Source organism: Lytechinus pictus, chromosome 17, assembly GCF_037042905.1.
Source record: "Lytechinus pictus isolate F3 Inbred chromosome 17, Lp3.0, whole genome shotgun sequence".
Lineage (NCBI taxonomy): Eukaryota > Metazoa > Echinodermata > Echinoidea > Temnopleuroida > Toxopneustidae > Lytechinus > Lytechinus pictus.
Window position 1 is genome coordinate 31,506,844 of NC_087261.1, and position 19,928 is coordinate 31,526,771.

A 19,928-nucleotide genomic window follows, 5' to 3' on the forward strand; every position below is an offset into this window, starting at 1 on the left:
TTTGTATCTCATCTTTTTTTAATATACTTCTCCACGATTTGACCGTATGAAGAATTATTCTTTCAGATAAGCTAATTTTCACATTTTTACTCTTTGAAGACCAAATTATTACTTTGGTTATTTGCCGAAAACATTCCATGGAAATTAGTGTTAGTTTGAAGGTTTCATTTCGTATCATTTTTTTAAAGCATATTTCTCAATTGTTATCTAATGTTTGATCATTTTTTTTTTACAGCAAGACGTAGACCCAGGATCCCAGATGAAACACCAATCCAATCATCAAGTTTCATCTGGAAATATTCTTATCCAAATTGATATCAATTAATTTACATTTATCTCTAATATAATTGTTAAAGTCCATTAAGTTTATCTTTAAGATTCTATGAATTATGATTTAGAAAATGTCCAACATTGCACTATAAGAGATTCCAATGTATTTATTCTGTGCTTTGTACGAAGAGAGTTTGGTGCTTTAATGGCTTGCCATCTTGTAATCAATGCAATGCGTAATTCAATACAGGTTTGACATCTTGTGAGAAAAAAAATCCTTGTTACAAGTTCACTCAATTTTTCTTTTGTCATATATGTAATGTAGTGTTTATATTTGGGAAATGTTAACATCTTTGTGGTTTTCTTGGATATCCTTTCAATATCATTTTGTCTTTAAGTAGTCCTTGATACGTATCCTATATAGCTAATTTCATGCATAAAAATCACGGGAACTAGTGTATGATGGGACGGGTGTATTCAGGTAATGTTAGATTCATGTTTACTATGTAGTAATATTTATTATTAACCGTATCAGACATCTGAGCAGGGCAACTTTGAAACATTGTTGCCTGCTTAAGACTGGGATCAAATGGCCGGTCAATAAAATTCCAATTGTTTATCCACGGGCCCAATTTATTGCCCGCTTAGGAAAGTCAATGAGAAAATGCGTGGAAATGTAGCGGGCAATAAAAGGCAGCGCTAATATCCGGGTATTCTACGCGTTTTTGCACGCGTCCTTGAACCGCGCAGTGCTATACGTCATAATGGTAATCAAGTTAAGACAACGCTGGATACTGCGTCCCTAGGCCAGGGACGCGTCATTTCAATTACGTCACAATGATAAAGTTCAGAAGCCCAGTCTGCTCAACATGATAAACTAGATTCTCATTCTAAAAATTTAAAATATCTAAATTTTAACGATTTTTGCTCTAGATGTCTGATTTGGTTAATAATAGCAATATTGACTGGCCTGGGGGCGAAAGGACATATATCGCCCTCACTAAATTGATATCACCCTCGTCTACGACTCGGGCGATATAAATCTAGTTTGGGCGATATATGTCGTATCGCCCCGAGGCCAGTCAATATTGCTTTATTGTATGGAGTGCCTCACATGGTCAGCTAGGCAAGGCCAGGTTATTACTGATAGGGAACTCTGCAGAGTGGATGCATAAAAACACTCTATTACTTGCAGGTTCAGTTTATGGAATTCATGTCATTATTAACAAAGGTTCAGAAGGAAGGACAACTAAAGCCATATTGTTGCTTATAGATATTTTGTTATGTCTCCATATCTGCACATTAAATGGGTACAAAGAATTTGGATTTTTCAGGATTATCAGGGGTATGAGAGTTCAGATTTTTATCTGATTTCAGATTTTTTTGTTTTGATTTTCAGCTTATTTTTGGCCTTCCTCAGTACAAAAAGTATGGGAGCTCTTTCTATTTCAGACTTTTTCAACACTCTTCAGCTTTTTTCAGATCTTTTTATTTGTGACCACTCACACCCCTGGATTATTCATATTTCTGACATTAGCAAGTTAAAGGTTTAGTTTGATCTTTTGTATACATTTATAGATGAGTATTACCTTGCTATTCCCACTCTTGCTTCCATTATTCTCCCCCCCCACCACTTCCACTTTCTCTTCCTCCCACTATCTCTCACTTTTGTTCACTTTTTGAGACAGGTGGGCTATAGAAGGGTCATATTTAAGAACCAATTTTTTAAGGACATTTACGCATGCTGAATATAGACACCAAAATCAGCTCAAAGGCCTTCACATAAGATTTTTTTTTTCCATTTTCAAGAGGTAACGAGTGTTTTAAGGCTGTCCCATTTTCACCTGATTTTCTTAAAAATTGTGTCATAGGTCAGGACAAAATCTCCTTTAAATGAAATATCACCCGTTTGTAGGCCACCTGTAATATAATCACAAAAGAAATACAACAGCAAAGGAAGAAAGTGTGTCTTTTACCTTTATTACTATTGTCTTAACACTTGGTCTAGAGGCATTTCAAGATTAATAAATTTTGGTAAAGGGTCATAGAGTCGCCAGTTTGAAAAAAATCATGGAATTCACAGAATATGGAAAGCACAATGTTTTTATGTTAGACATTTTGAATTACTAAAATACCACAAAAATCATGAGAATTAAAGCAAAGTCGGCCAATAATTTCTTTTAGCAAAGTCATTGACAAGCTTTTTCTATTCTGCAGTGAATATATTAAAATGGATACTGGTTTTTCTTAGATATTCACTATTCACAATTGCCTTATGTTTTTACATGTCACTTCAAAATATAGAATTTGATGTTCAGAACACAAACTTTCATTTAAGAAAATGGAAAACTGAGGAATTTATTGTGAATTTTTTTGTGATCATTTCATGTGTAGATGTTAAACAAGTACAGTGTATATCCATTTCCTGTATTTCACTTCTGATTTATTTTTTGAGGCAGTTTACCGACTGTAAAGAGTATTTGCTAGTTTGTAATCCATTTTCACATTCTATGATATTGCTACCTGTACATTGTAACACTGTACGTTGGACTGAATTCATGTATGATATATTTGTTGTAAGGTTGGACAATTCACAGAAAGAAATAAAACAAGTTTATTTTTTTTTTCCATTCAGCTTACTCTTCTGATGATGCTAATATTTGTGATTGACCTAGAATGAAATGTCCCCTGACATAAAAAAAAAAACAGAATACTTTCTGTTAATGAGTCTTTACTTTCATGTCCTGCTGGGTTTAAATGTACATCATATAATTTCAATATTTTCTATTTCATTTTTCTTTCATTTATCTGCATTACGCCCCGCCCCCTTAAAATCAATGAGATAATTTTTTGTCTCTTATGTCACAGGAGGCATAACAATTGATACACAAAGCAATGCAACTTGCCATAACTATGTACCATTGCTAACACTTACAAGCCTTTATACAATACCACCTCACAAGCAGTAACTAAATGACAGTTTGAATGGTTGTTATGTAGGCTCTAGTGTTTGAAGACTTGTGATTATTAGCAATGGCACATAGCATTGTTATGCTTATTTCTGCCTCCTGTGACATTACAAGAGGCAAACAATGATACAGTGGATCTTAATGGGGCGGGGCTTAGTATACTGCAGGTACATGTACGAAAAATGAAATTAAAAAAATCTTGAAATTATATGATCTACATCTAAACTCAAGAGTTAATGATTTAGTGAAGTAGAGACTCGTACACGTTAACTGAAGATAACATGAATTGTATGTTTTGTGACCTTTAAAGGGGAAGTTCACCCTCATGAAAAGTTCATGTAAAAATACCCCCAAAATGATAAACATTGGAGGTTTGAGAAAAATCCATCAAAGATTAAAGAAGTTTTTTAGAATTCAGCTTTTAGATTTGTCATATGCACTGTGCGAGCAGCTGCCCCATATAAGCTGTGCGCTTATGACGTCACAAAAAAAAAATCAAACAATAGATGTCATTATCTCAACATCCCATGTCAATCTGACAATGCAAAGGAAAGGCAGCTCAACTCAAACTATGTTATATGGATTTCTATCGCTTTCCCAGAGTTGGCTGGCCCTGAATTATAAATTAGTCTCTAAAATGGACTCCTTGATATTTACTCCTCCAACAACTCCTACTGAAAATGCACACATTAAAGGGGAACCCAGCCTTGGCAATAAAATGTTGTGTTGGGAAGGAGAAAAATAAATTAAACAGATTGGTGAAAGTTTGAAAGAAATCGGACAAGCGATAAAAAGTTATAGCTGCTTAAATATTTAGATCACTAGTACTATGTAGATTTCAAATTGGCAACTGGGTAAGTAAATTATGACAAGGGGCAAGGACAACTTTCCCATAGGCCATTTACTTTATTATCAGGGATTTGTGGTTTTCTCCTAAGTACCCATTCCCCTGGGGCAGTAATCTAAATATAACCCAGGTAGTATATCGTTATAAGTCCTCATGAAAGAAAAATATAATTTGAAATAAAACTTTTTGGAAAAATGATATTTTAGCCATAATATGTATTGGAGTACATGGAAGAGTAGTCCTTGCCTTACATCACTATGACATCCCATATGCGGCCAATTTGAAGTCTCCATGGGTATAGTGATTACCAATATTTACAACTTTTAAAAATTCATAACTTTCTTGTTGTTTGTCCAATATTGTTCAAACTTTCACCTATCAACTTGTCTGATTTTTCTTTTCCTTATGAAAATAAGATTTTATTTGGGTTGGATTCCCCTTTAAAGTCAAACATAAACCCCTACTTCAAATCTTATCTTAACTCTAATCCTGACATGATTTTAAATCAAAAACCTGATTGCAACTATACCCCTACCCTTTTATCTTCAGAGAAATTAGCGGAGGAGCATTTGTCATGAGAGCAATTGATGGATTACTATTAAGAGAGATGAATATCAAGAACAGTTCAATGTCAGTTACACAAGGGATCAAGAGAATGATGTCACTGTAGACCAGTAGAGCAATCATCACCTACAGAAGAACATTTTTTCTGTGTTCTCAAACATAATATCAGCAAGCTCATTGATATCCTCTCCTCTTGATGCTGCCATCACCTCCAAAACTTGACTGAAATATGACAAGGAGTAAGAAAGTAATATCAAAGTGCAATCAAACCATTAGCTACATAAACATTTGGTGACACAACATTGGCTCCTACGACAATTGCTCCCGGATTAATTTCGTCTAAGATATAGGGTTAGGGTTGCAATAGGGTTTTGTGTTAGGTTTCGGGTAGGATATAGTGAGTTGAAGTTGGTCATTCTAATAGGAAGTGGAATTTAGAGCGGGGCAATTGTCGCCAGAGCAAATGTCGTGGAACCAAACAATTTTCTCCAGATATTAGCAAATATATAGTCAAAAAAAAAAATATAAAAGGATTGACAAAATATGGTATGAATAATAATTCTTAATAGACTGACAATTTTAGTATGAACAATTGAAAGGAATGAAATGAGTTGGGGGAAAAACTTCAGACAATTCTTAACAAATTATGGATGTACAAATCATTGCCAGTAATTAATGATAGAAAATTAATACAACAGAGCAGAACAAATTTGGCACTTCAAATAATGTATCAATTCAGAACTCCAGACCTTTCTAAAGGAAAACTAGGAACAATTTTACCAGGAATGGGAGCAACATTCCCAAAAGGAGAGTGTGGTAAAATTCATGAAAAAAATTGTATTTAATAAAAATACTGGTCAAAATTCAGATTATTTACTGGTACTCCAATGGTTTGAAGGTTTAATATATTTGCATTTTTACTTCATTATACTTTAAGATGGCAACATGACAAGTTGAATTGTATGCCCATGAACTCCAGGCATTTCTATTCTCATATGGGCTCCAATTGCATTAAGTTTACTATTATAACTTAACCATTCTACATCAATTACCATGGTAACAATGCTAACAACCAATGAAAATCTAGAATATCATGTTTACGTTTCTATGAGATAGTGAAGTTACCATTACTTCATAAAGCCTGTCACACACTACATCATCCGACTATCAAAATTTTTTAAAGAACAGCAAAGCATGAAAGTTCCAAGAAGTAAAATTATTTTATTTGAAGTTCAGCATAAAGTTATAAATATCTAAATAGAATTTGCCTTTGCTGCAAGCCTTATGGTTGGAGTAAAAGGGATACTCCACGCTGAAAATAATATGTTTTGAACAGATGAAGAAAAATCAGACAAACAAAAGAGTAAAAATTTCATCAAAATCGGACAAGGATTAACAAAGCTATTGCATTTTAAAGAATTGCATTATTCCAGTGAAATAATTCTAGGCAGGTCTACATGAATATCCAATGAGCAAACTGATGATATCATATCCCCACTTGTTCTTTTGTATTATATTATATGAGGTTATTAATAAGGTTTATTTAAAAATTTTCTGGGAAGAACTTAAAACTAGCACATCAATGATGTGGAGCTCATCAGGCATCTCGCTACGAAATTTAACACAATTTTAATTTCAGCCCAGTTGACACTAAGTATTTTTTGTGAGTTTTGAAAATATATGAATAAATTAGCATATTAATGAGTTTCAAGATTCTGTGTTGAAATTTTGTATCACCACCTAGAGCTATCATATAAAGCAAACAATTGAAACTGATCAACAAATGAAGGAGAAAAATCATTTTCTTGTGATATATGAATACATTTTGCATAAATTACCATAAATAATTTTCTAGACAAAATTTTTCAAATTTTGTGTACAAGTTTGGAGTTGCCCATGCAGCTCTACCAGATAGGAAAAAAAAATCAAAATTGGTCGACAAATGAAGAGGCATTTTCTGTGATTTATGAATAAATTTTGCATAAATTAGCATAAATAAATTTCTACTCAAAATTTCAAAATTCTGTGTAGAAGTATGGTGGACCTCATGAAGTTCTACCGGATGGATGAAAAAAAAAAATCAAAATCGGTCAACAAATAAAGGAGAAGCATTTTATGTGAATTTTTAAAAATATGCATAAATTAGCATAAAAAAATTTCTAGTCAAAAGTTCAAAATTCTGTGTAAAAATTTGGTGAATCTCATGAAGTGCTACCCGAAGGAAGCCAAAAGATCAAAATTGGTCAACAAATAACGAAGGAGAAGCATTTTTTGTGAATTTTGAAAAATGCACATAAATTACCATATTTAATGAGTTTCAAAATTCTGTGTAGAAGTTTTGAATCCCCCACCTACTGCTATCATTGAAAACACACAGAATTGAAATCAGACTTGAAATGAAGAAGAAGAAGCATTTTGACATTCAGTCAACAAATAAAGAGGCATTTTATAAATTAGCATAAAAATTGTTCTAGACAAAATTTCAAAATTCTGTGTAGAAGTTTGGTGAACCTCATGAAGCTCTACCAGATTGAAGCAAAAAATAAAAATCGGTCAACAAATTAAGAAGAAGCATTTTATGTGAATTCTTAAAAATATGCATAAATTAATTTCGCATAAATTAGAATAAAAATTGTTCCAGTCAAAATTTCAAACTTCTGTGTAGAAGTTTGGTGAACCTCATGAAGCTCTACCAGATGGAAGCAAAAAATCCAAAATCGGTCAACAAATGAAGAAGCATTTTTTGTGAATTTTGAAAAATGCGCATAAATTAGCATATTTAATGAGTTTCAAAATTCTGTGTAGAAGTTTTGAATCCCCCACCTAGTGCTATCATATAAAGCAAACAGAATTGAAATCGGACTTAAAATGGCGAAGAAGAAGCATTTTGAAATTGTGGACGGACGACGGAGGCCACGCCACGGCATAAGCTCATCTTGCCCTTCGGGCCGGATGAGCTAAAAAAATTGACTGACAACTGATAGTGCATTTGATATTCATTGCTGCAACTTATTTCATTATCAGGGAGACATATCATTCACACATTGTAAAAAAAAAATGAAACAAACAAACATAATTTCATGTAATAACATATTAAAGAAATAGGAAAGTGGGGATGTGACATCATCAGTCCACCTAGTGTATACTGTTTTCACAAAATATTGCTGAACTTTAAATTTCGAGAACTTTCAAATATTTGTTGTCCGATGATGAAATTTTCAGCATTTTACTCTGTGAATTTACTCTTACATATAAACATTTTAAGCCCGGAGCATCCCTTTTAGTAAAAATTAGCTTTAAGTCGCAGCCAATGATGACACCATGAAAATTTTCAATTGAATTTGTTTTTATTCGTACAGGGAGACTCAGAAAAGACTGGAATTTTGATTTTAGCATTCATACCACTATTTTGAACTCTAATTATTAATAGCTCATAGGTAACAAATAATGTTCATTCAAGTGCTATTACATTTTCTTTGAAAGTCATCTGACTTTATAAAGCCTGTCACACACTACATCATCCGACTAGTGGATATTGAACAGGGTCATGTACTTACATGATATGACATGGTTCATTCCTTCCTTTAACACAGTTATCTTTTTCCCATTTCTCTTTCTTCTTGGTAGGGAACTTAGTTTGGACTTGTTTGAATCCAGCATGAGTTGCTTTCACTTCACACCAGGGTGCATCTATATTGATAAGAATGTTTATAAAATTCAATTCACTTTATTCACATCCATTAAAAAATATACAACATACAATATTATATGAACAATAAGAAACAATCAATACTTAAACAAATCAATATGACAAATAGAAAGAGTAGAACCAACATGCAGTGGATGTAGGTGATTAGTAAAGGCCAAAGACCTATCGAGGCCAATCCCCCTTGGTTCCACGCATTGGTTAAATAAAACAAATTAATGGTGATTAAACAGTTATAACATCAACATGAATAAACAAAAGAAAAAAAAAAAAAAAAACAAAGAAATAACCACAAGGCTCCATTTTATTTAAAAACTGATGGTGAAAAGTCAATAGTGAGGGGCAAGTTTTAATTTCAGATGGCAAATAATTCCAGACAGGTCCTTCGTATCCAATAACAGTTCTAGCAAAATTATATGTATATTTTGGCAGATAAAAGTCATTGATATTTCTTGTTGAATACATATTTATACTACTATTAAGGGTGAAAAAATCATTAAAAATATCAGGTAAAGTCCTTTTAGAATAAGAATACATAAAACAAGCAACAAAATAGCGATGTAAATCATATACATTCAAAATTGTAAGCTTCTGTAACAATGGGTCTGTATGGGCAAGGAATGTTGAATTGGTGATTATTCTTATTGCACGTTTTTGTATTAAAAATAATTTTTGTAATAAATAAGATGCGGTGCTTCGCCATATTATATTGCAATAGGTTATTTAAGGCAAGATCATTGTATTATATAAATTAGTGAGAATAAAAGGTGGCAATGTGAACTTTAGTCTACTCATAACACGAACAGCACATGACATTTTATATGATATTTCATTAATATGATCTTTCCACGTAAGGTTATTATCAATCTTAACACCAAGAAATTTTAATGAGGTTACCTTATTTATTTCTTTGTTATTGATATGCAATTTAATCAAGTCTTCGTTAATTTTCCTGTTTTTTGTTTTAAAAATTATATAGTTAGTTTTTTCAAGATTTATCACTAATTAATTGGCAAGAAACCAGGAATGCACTTTACTTAGTTCAGAGTTGATTAAAAATCCTACGTTTGAAGGGTCATTACTGGCAAGAAAAAGGCTTGTATCGTCAGCAAATAGGATAAAAGATAAAATATTGCTAACGTTTGGCAAGTCATTTACATATAAAAGAAACAATAAGGGTCCTTGTACTGATTCTTGAGGAACACCAAGTAATATGTCTAAAGAAGAATTAAAATTATCAATATTTACAAACTGTTTTTGATTATTTAAGTAATCTGTAATTAATTCTAAAGCAATGATGATATAGATCCCAATCAAACAATTGGCTTAAATTCATCACATTCATCACATAGCGAAGTTGGCTCTGTCGGTAAAGTGTCTGCCCGTCGAACCAAAGATCGTGGGTTCGAGTCCACCCCGGGCGGATGACTGAAGCCAGTGCGTTGTGTGTAATCGTCTCTCCCCTGTTTCATAGATGCAGGCTATGTTTCAGTGGAAAATACTCCGTCCCGCGGATAGGACGTTAAATGGAGGTCCCGTGTAGAGGAGAGTCACCACCTTTGCACGTTAAGAACCTACTGCACTATTCGAATAAGAGTAGAGGTAAACCCCGGTGTAGTGGTCCACCTGCATTCCCCCAACCAGTTATATCGGGAGGAGAGACCAGCGGGTCACAGTTCTGTGTGCGTGCCCTTCTTGGCGACCCAGATTGGCTGGTTCCTCCAAAATTGCGCCTTTGAATGTCTTTGACAGATATATGGCGCTATACAAATGCCGTGCATCATCATCATTACATGACTAGTCTTTGACTGTTAATATTGACCAGTGTTCCTACCTGTTTCAATCATCAGCCTGTCCTTTGGTATTGTGCACATTGCTTCTATGTTCTCTGCTGTCTTCAGTGAACTGTATATTAGAAGAATTTGTAGAAGTTGAGAATAAAAACAATGTATTTGATTTTGAATGGACAAATGCACGATATCTTTAATAATGTAATAATAACCTCTCTATCGTATGCAAATAATCTTATCTCAAGAGAAAACAAGACATAAAAAAAGAGTCAATATATATCATATATTGTGCCTGCAATAGAATCATATTGGCCCAAGTCTTTAGATGAGGGCAATATGGTTATTCTAGGGGCAATACAATTGATGTTACAAGAAAGAGGAGTCAGTCATTATTATTATTATTATTAATATTATTACCAGTTTACCTACAACTGCATAATGTGTAATTCATGTTATTTTTTGGAACACTTTAAATGCCTGTTGCTTGTCACTACTTCTGATTTCAGGTAATTCATGAATCCTGCTGAAGAAGTCCTGGCTAAACCTGAATTTCATTATTATATAAATAAAAGACCGTAAATCAATTCGCCATATTAAAAATATAACTGGGAATCCTGGGTTCCTTTTTTGTGGGACAATCTTGTGTCATGCATCATACCCTGCATGCATGGAAAGAGCCATACCACACATTATACACCTCGCAGACTAGTTCCAACAGGTTTCTGCAAACATTGCCCACTGCCTAATTTACACACAAATCAATGGGAAAACCCCAAAATGAGAAAAAATATGGTATGATATTGACCGTTGTTAAAGCATAGAACGCAAAATGTGGAAACGATTGCCATGGAAAAACACATGGTATAGGTAATAATCAATGATATTGTACGTCTCCATGGAAGGGATTCATTGACATTTCAGGATCAAGCATACAAACACCATGTTTGTACTGACCCATTTATGTAGCAACCTCCCATTTTATTTGTTTTCACTTTTCAATTAGGGAAGAACAACTTACCATCCATTGATGCCAATGAAAAAATCCAAGTCTAATAATTCTGAAACTTCTGCTTTAGATCCAGTAAATGAATGCACCTAAAGAATAAAACAAAAATTTACTCATTCCTTCCAGAATACTTGATAAAAAGGGAGGCAGCGTAGCTCAGTCGGTTAGAGCGCATGTTTCGGATAAGATCGTAGATCTCAACGCGAGGGGTTCGAGTCCCGCTCATGCCGAAACGCGTCTAACAAAAAATCTGATGCTATAGCGTTGTGTGTTAGCGTGCCTCACCACTGTATTCAGTGCAGGTGTGAATGCAGTTGGAAAACACTCCGTCCATCGGAAAGGACGCAAATGTTGGTCCCGTGTATAGGAGAGGTACAACCTATGCACGTTAAAACCAATACACTATTCGTCAAAGAATAGGGTGTTCACCCGGTGTATTGCACCTGCCGGTCCCGGCAAAATTCAGGTCAAGTCAATCTTGACGTTCATATGCCATAATAATCAATATGATTGTGGGCATTAACGAAAAGACAAGACAAGACAAAAACACTTATTCCAATCTTTTTGTAATATGGTAATAAAAATTTAGACAATATACATCATTCAAATCCAAAATCCAAAGTGAAATACAGTGATCATTATCTTTTGTAAGCACATAATATTTGACCATTTCAGAGTGGGCAACTTGCTGATGTTGATATTTTGTCAGAAGCCTTCATTTCATTTATTTGGTGAAGTGAACCAAAAAAAAAAGGGAAAAAATTATATCCTGATATTGGATGTATTTGTTCTTATTTCAAAGAATGATTAATAATAAAAACATGCGAGCAAAAAAAAGGGGGAGCTGATTTTTATCAGAGTTCGATCAATTATACACTCTAGTTTGTAATTTTTATTAAACAAGTGTTATTGTATCTCCTAAGAACTAGTAATTTGAGTGTCATCAAGGGGCTAACCTATGTCAATGTTTTGAGATTGAGAGTATACTATCTTTGAAGTCATGAGGTTGAGAGTATACTATCTTTGAGGTCATGAGGTTGAGAGTATACTATCTTTGAGGTTATGAGGTTGAAAGCATACTATCTTTGAAGTCATGAGGTTGAGAGTATACTATCTTTGAAGTCATGAGGTAGAGAGTATACTATCTATGAAGTCATGAGGTTGAGAGTATACTATCTTTGAAGTCATGAGGTTGAGAGTATACTATCTTTGAAGTCATGAGGTAGAGAGTATACTATCTTTGAAGTCATGAGATTGAGAGTATACTATCTTTGAAGTCATGAGGTTGAAAGTATACTATCTTTGAAGTCATGAGGTTGAGAGTATACTATCTTTGAAGTCATGAGATTGAGAGTATACTATCTTTGAAGTCAAGAGGTTGAGAGTATACTATCTTTGAAGTCATGAGATTGAGAGTATACTATCTTTGAAGTTATAAGGTTGAGAGTATACTATCTTTGAAGTCATGAGGTTGAGAGTATACTATCTTTGAAGTCATGAGGTTGAGAGTATACTATCTTTAAAGTCATGAGGTTGAAAGAATACTATCTTTGAAGTCATGAGGTTGAAAGTATACTATCTTTGAAGTCATGAGGTTGAGAGTATACTATCTTTGAAGTCATGAGGTTGAGAGTATACTATCTTTGAAGTCATGAGGTTGAGAGTATACTATCTTTGAAGTCATGAGGTTGGGAGTATACTATCTTTGAAGTCATGAGGTAGAGAGTATACTATCTTTGAAGTCATGAGGTTGAGAGTATACTATCTTTGAGGTCATGAGGTTGAAAGTTTACTATCTTTGAGGTTATAAGGTTGAGAGTATACTATCTTTGAAGTCATGAGGTTGAGAGTGTACTATCTTTGAAGTATTGAGGTTGAGAGTATACTATCTTTAAAGTCATGAGGTTGTGAGTATACTATCTTTGAGGTTATAAGGTTGAGAGTATACTATCTTTGAAGTCATGAGGTTGAGAGTATAATATCTTTGAAGTCATGAGGTTGAGAGTATACTATCTTTGAGGTCATGAGGTTGAAAGTTTACTATCTTTGAGGTTATAAGGTTGAGAGTATACTATCTTTGAAGTCATGAGGTTGAGAGTATACTATCTTTGAAGTCTTGAGGTTGAGAGTATACTATCTTTAAAGTCATGAGGTTGAGAGTATACTATCTTTGAAGTCATGAGGTAGAGAGTATACTATCTTTGAAGTCATGAGATTGAGAGTATACTATCTTTGAAGTCATGAGGTTGAAAGTATACTATCTTTGAAGTCATGAGGTTGAGAGTATACTATCTTTGAAGTCATGAGATTGAGAGTATACTATCTTTGAAGTCATGAGGTTGAGAGTATACTATCTTTGAAGTCATGAGGTTGAGAGTATACTATCTTTGAAGTCATGAGGTTGGGAGTATACTATCTTTGAAGTCATGAGGTAGAGAGTATACTATCTTTGAAGTCATGAGGTTGAGAGTATACTATCTTTGAGGTCATGAGGTTGAAAGTTTACTATCTTTGAGGTTATAAGGTTGAGAGTATACTATCTTTGAAGTCATGAGGTTGAGAGTATACTATCTTTGAAGTATTGAGATTGAGAGTATACTATCTTTGAAGTCATGAGGTTGAGAGTATACTATCTTTGAAGTCATGAGGTTGAGAGTATACTATCTTTGAAGTCATGAGATTGAGAGTATACTATCTTTGAAGTCAAGAGGTTGAGAGTATACTATCTTTGAAGTCATGAGATTGAGAGTATACTATCTTTGAAGTCATGAGGTTGAGAGTATACTATCTTTGAAGTCATGAGGTTGAGAGTATACTATCTTTGAAGTCATGAGGTTGAGAGTATACTATCTTTGAGGTCATGAGGTTGAGAGTATACTATCTTTGAGGTTATGAGGTTGAAAGCATACTATCTTTGAAGTCATGAGGTTGAGAGTATACTATCTTTGAAGTCATGAGGTAGAGAGTATACTATCTATGAAGTCATGAGGTTGAGAGTATACTATCTTTGAAGTCATGAGGTTGAGAGTATACTATCTTTGAAGTCATGAGGTAGAGAGTATACTATCTTTGAAGTCATGAGATTGAGAGTATACTATCTTTGAAGTCATGAGGTTGAAAGTATACTATCTTTGAAGTCATGAGGTTGAGAGTATACTATCTTTGAAGTCATGAGATTGAGAGTATACTATCTTTGAAGTCAAGAGGTTGAGAGTATACTATCTTTGAAGTCATGAGATTGAGAGTATACTATCTTTGAAGTTATAAGGTTGAGAGTATACTATCTTTGAAGTCATGAGGTTGAGAGTATACTATCTTTAAAGTCATGAGGTTGTGAGTATACTATCTTTGAAGTCATGAGGTTGAGAGTATACTATCTTTGAAGTCATGAGGTTGAGAGTATACTATCTTTGAAGTCATGAGGTTGAGAGTATACTATCTTTGAAGTCATGAGGTTGAGAGTATACTATCTTTGAGGTCATGAGGTTGAAAGTTTACTATCTTTGAGGTTATAAGGTTGAGAGTATACTATCTTTGAAGTCATGAGGTTGAGAGTATACTATCTTTGAAGTCTTGAGGTTGAGAGTATACTATCTTTAAAGTCATGAGGTTGTGAGTATACTATCTTTGAAGTCATGAGGTTGAGAGTATACTATCTTTGAAGTCATGAGGTTGAGAGTATACTATCTTTGAAGTCATGAGGTTGAGAGTATACTATCTTTGAAGTCATGAGATTGAGAGTATACTATCTTTGAGGTCATGAGGTTGAGAGTTTACTATCTTTGAGGTTATAAGGTTGAGAGTATACTATCTTTGAAGTCATGAGGTTGAGAGTATAATATCTTTGAGGTCATGAGGTTGAGAGTATACTATCTTTGAAAGTTGCTACTCACCACACCTCCTTTGATTTTATCTTTATTCCTTTTTACAATATCTGAAATAAAAAAAATGAGAGTTTCACCACATTAAATCTCACTTCAGAGTCTTTAGAGTAGTACAAGACAAATCAAATTTCTATGTAATGGTAAAGACTTTGATTACACATGATTTCCACTCATATAATATCAATGTATTTGCTGGATAGGAATATCATGACATCATGTGATTGATGGGTCATCTTCATTATATTTTAACTTTTATAAAATTATGTCAATAATGCTTGAATGCAGGGTCGGTTCTAGTATGATTTTGCTTATATTGACTGGTGGGTATTTCATAAAGGTGCTTGTAAGATACGAATGACGTTACGCACGACTGGTGATCCTTTCTTGTGCTATGTGATATCCCTATGTAATTGAGTTATGACCTAAGAACATGTTCCAGTCGTGCGTAAAGCTGTTCGTAACTTTACAAACAGCTTTATGAAACACCTACCTGGATACTCTTTTTGATGACTTTTCATTTACTAGAATCCCCTCCCCCTAAAAAAAAAGAAGTCTGGCCTTACTGAAACATGGGGGCTGTCTTACAAAGAGTTACAATTGATCCAATCAATCATAACTCTATGGAAATCCATCAGTGTCATAAATTTTTCTACAGGAAATTCGCACAATGTCTTTTGTAAACAAAGAGAAGCACAGTAAATTTTTAAGAAAACCATTGATGCATAAATATAAATCATAGGTAGAAAACATTTTGAACAAACATGCATAATACATGTTGACGTTGCTGGCCGTCCATAGTTGCGATTGATCGGATCGGCAACTCTTTGTAAGACGGGGCCCTGGATAAACCCTGAATCATAGGTAAATTTTAATTTGGTCTCATCATACATTGTCTACTCTGAGTAGACAGTGTGTCCATTTTCACTCACCATTTGTATCCTATAGCAATAACAATAATGAAGAGGTTAATATTACTCACCTATAAAATCTTGATGTGATGCTCTACAGTGAAGGAATAAAGGAAGATTGGTTTCCTCAGCAAGTATCATCTGTTTCTCAAAATATCTACAAATAAAAAACATATCACATATTTCTGGCCCATTAATTCACGATCTCTGAACATTATGACAGTATATAAGTATATAAGATCATACACCTAAATCAAGTGTAAGCTTTGTTTGAATCTAAGAAATGCAGCAAAACACATGCAATCCTGACACCTAACAAAGAATGCTAAGATAAACAAAATAAACATCAAGAAAAATATTTAGTTATTGATATACCAATATCAATTATATGTACATTAAATAATACTTCTTTAAAGGTCAAGTCCACCCCAGGAAAATGCTGACTTTAATAAATAAAGAAAAATCAAACTAGCATAGTGCTGAAAATTTCATCAAAATCGGATGTAAAATAAGAAAGTTATGACATTTTAAAGTTTTGCTTATTTTTCACAAAACAGTGATATGCACAACTAGGTGAGTCAGTCGATGATGTCCATCACTCACTATTTCTTTTGTTTTTAATTGTTTGAATTATACAACATTTAATTTTTTATAGATTTACTTGACTGAAACATATAGTATTAAACAATGCTATTGCCACATGTTCAGGGAGGAATTAATCGTTGTATCACTTGACAATGAGGAGAGAATTAGAATATTTCATATTTCATGTAATAAAATACAAAAGAAATAGTGAGTGGATGACGTCATATTCTCCTCATTTGCATACCAGCCAGGATGTGCATATAACTGTTTTGTGAAATTAAGCGAACTTTAAAATGTCATAACTTTCTTATTTTACATCCGATTTTGATGAAATTTTCAGTGTTATGCTTGTTGGGTTTTTCTCTTTTTATTCAAACCACTTTTTTTGTTGGGGTGGACTTGTCCTTTAACAACAAAAGAATATTATCAGATATTATAATAAAAAAAATATTTGATGAATATCAAAATCATAGCTTACTTTAGTTGTGTATCCTTCGGACAAAAGTGAAGCCTATCATAATCTGAAAAAAAAAAAAAAAAATGGTAGAATTAAAAATACCACAAGAACATAGAAAGAAAGGAAAGCAGGGAGAGAGATGGGGGGGGGGGGGAGGGAGAACAGCACATCACCAAATTCAAATGGCTTTATATTTTCATGAAAAGTTCCTTTGTAATGGTTAAACTTCTGGTAAGTTTGGCAATAGCAAATTGAATCATATTATACATGTATCATCATGCCTTTCTTTACATTTGATAGAGTCCCAAGCTCTCTGATTTCTAAACTTTAAATTCTGTTATTATTTGACATGTCCATTACAATATGCAAGCCAAAACAACTGACCTAATAATAATGTAGTCACATGTAAAGGGATAGATCACCTTGATGATGAGTTGGTTTTGGTAAAAAAAAATAATAAAAAAATAGAGAAAATATTGATGAAGGTTTAATAAAAATAGGATAATAATTCTTTAAAAAAATATTTTATTTTATTCTTTGATTTTTGATGTCATACTGAGCAGCTCCTCATCTCATGAAATATAAATTCAAATTTCAATGATACATGATGAATAAAAATATTATGTTTTTAAAGGGGATGAAATTATGTGTCTCATGAACATGATGAATAAAAATATTATGTTTTTAAAGGGGATGAAATTATGTGTCTCATGAACATGATGAATAAAAATATTATGTTTTTAAAGGGGATGAAATTATGTGTCTCATGAACATGATGAATAAAAATATTATGTTTTTAAAGGGGATGAAATTATGTGTCTCATGAACATGATGAATAAAAATATTATGTTTTTAAAGGGGATGAAATTATGTGTCTCATGAACATGATGAATAAAAATATTATGTTTTTAAAGGGGATGAAATTATGTGTCTCATGAACATGATGAATAAAAATATTATGTTTTTAAAGGGGATGAAATTATGTGTCTCATGAACATGATGAATAAATATATTATGTTTTTAAAGGGGATGAAATTATGTGTCTCATGAACATGATGAATAAAAATATTATGTTTTTAAAGAGGATTAAATTATGTGTCTCATGAACATGATGAATAAAAATATTATGTTTTTAAAGGGGATGAAATTACGTGTCTCATGAACATGAATAAATAAAATATGCTTTCAAAGGGGAATTTAATGATGTATCTCATGAACAAGATGATTAAGAATATGTTTTTAAAGTGGGAATTCAATGATGTATCTCATGATATATCGATTGCACTGCCACTCTCAATTTTTCTTTTTAGAAAATGGTATTTTCTTGTAATTTATATCACAATTTTTTCGGAGGAGCTGCTCGTCTGTGACATCACAAAATTAAAACATACAGGATGTCAAGTGAAACTTGATTGCTCTTATGTCCAAGTTGCATGAACTAGATCCATAAACTTTCAAAGTTATCCTGGCACTTCAACGAATACCCCTAACATGGCCAAAGTTCATTGACCCTATATGACCTTTGACCTTGGCCATGTGACCTGAAACTCACACAGAATGTTCAGTGATACTTGATTTGTCTTATGTCCAAGTTGCATGACCAGATCCATAAACATTCAAAGTGATGATGGCAATTCAATGAATACCCCTAACATGGCAAGTTAATTGACCCTAAATTACCTTTGACCTTGGCCATGTGACCTGATACTCCTACAGGATGTCAAGTGATAGATGATTACTGTTATTTCCAAGTTTCATGAACTAGATCCAAATGATTTTAATGTGATGGCAATTGAAAAAATATCTCTAACATTAATAAGTTCGTTGGCCCTGAATATGACCTTTGACCTTAGCCATGTGACCTGGAACTCATACAGAATGTTCAGTGATACTTGATTGCTCTTATGTCCAAGGTGCATGAACTAGATCCATAAACTATCAGGCAATTCTATGAATTTTCTGTTAAATCGTACCCAACATGTAAAGATAGGAGATGTAACATCAGATTGTATCACAGTCAACACCGGATTGCCACAGGGGTGTATACATGTACTATCAGCACCTCTGTTTTATATGAATGACTGTAAAGCGACAAAAGATGACGTTAAGATTGTTAAATATGCTGACGAAACAGCAATATTAGGTCTTATAAGTAATGTTGAGGCCAATTACAGATATGAAGTAAATATCTTCGTAGAATGGTGTAAAGATTAAAATTGAAATTTTTTATTGCTCAATACATCTAGAACCTGCGGTGAAGGTTTTGATGTTGATTCCCCCAACATGGTCTAAGTTCATTGACCCTAAATGACCTTTGACCTTGGTCATGTGACATCAAACTCTGGCAGGATGTTCAGTAACACTTGATAACCATTATGTCCAAGTTTCATGAACTAGGCCTATACACAATCTAAGGTATGATGACATTTCAAAAACTTAACCTTTGGTTAAGATTTGGTGTTAAGGACGCCGCCACCTCCGTAGGAAAAGCGGCACCTATAGTCTCGCTCTGCTATGCAGGTGAGACAAAAATTGGCTTTTTCCATGAAATTTTATGAAAGTCTGTTTTGCCCAAATTCTGTGACATCTTTTACCTAATCAACATTTACCTAATACTACAACCTTCTATCTTTTATCCTGTATGAGATCAAAGCTATCTTACCTACATGTAATCGACATTCACCTAATGCTACAACCTTCTCTCTGTTGTTCTGTATGAGATCAAAGCTATCTTACCTAATCCACATTCACCTAATGCTACAACCTTCTCTCTGTTGTTCTGTATGAGGTCAAAGCTATCTTACCTAATCCACATTCACCTAATGCTACAATGTACAACCTTCTCTCTGTTGTTCTGTATGAGATCAAAGCTATCTTACCTCATCCACATTCACCTTATGCTACAACCTTCTATCTATTTTCCTGTATGAGCTTAAATATAT

At 33.5% G+C, this 19,928-nt stretch overlaps 2 protein-coding genes across 5 annotated transcripts in view; one reads left to right on the top strand and one right to left on the bottom strand.

The window, feature by feature from the left end:
- The window catches only part of LOC129280841 (transmembrane protein 214-A-like), a 36,591-nt gene extending 33,687 nt beyond the window's left edge, over positions 1–2,904 (top strand). The window contains exons 17-18 of one of the 3 annotated variants that reach the window (XR_010296353.1): positions 236–866; positions 1,353–2,904. Coding sequence is in view for 1 of the 3 variants with exons in the window: in XM_064112564.1 (XP_063968634.1) it covers positions 236–245 (10 nt within the window). In the remaining 2 variants the exon portion in view is untranslated. Of the gene's footprint in view, positions 1–235 lie in introns of all 3 variants that reach the window. The other 2 variants (XR_010296354.1, XM_064112564.1) reach the window with 2 other exon arrangements.
- Positions 2,235–19,928, bottom strand: part of LOC129280840 (deoxyribonuclease TATDN1-like) — a 28,959-nt gene continuing 11,265 nt past the window's right edge. For both annotated transcript variants that reach the window (XM_064112565.1, XM_064112566.1), the window contains exons 6-12: positions 17,008–17,050; positions 16,016–16,101; positions 15,046–15,086; positions 11,165–11,241; positions 10,191–10,261; positions 8,208–8,340; positions 2,235–4,872 (exon numbers count right to left, since the gene is read on the bottom strand). In XM_064112565.1, coding sequence (XP_063968635.1) covers positions 4,773–4,872; positions 8,208–8,340; positions 10,191–10,261; positions 11,165–11,241; positions 15,046–15,086; positions 16,016–16,101; positions 17,008–17,050 — 551 coding nt within the window. In that variant the 3' untranslated portion in view covers positions 2,235–4,772. The remainder of the gene's footprint in view (positions 4,873–8,207; positions 8,341–10,190; positions 10,262–11,164; positions 11,242–15,045; positions 15,087–16,015; positions 16,102–17,007; positions 17,051–19,928) is intronic.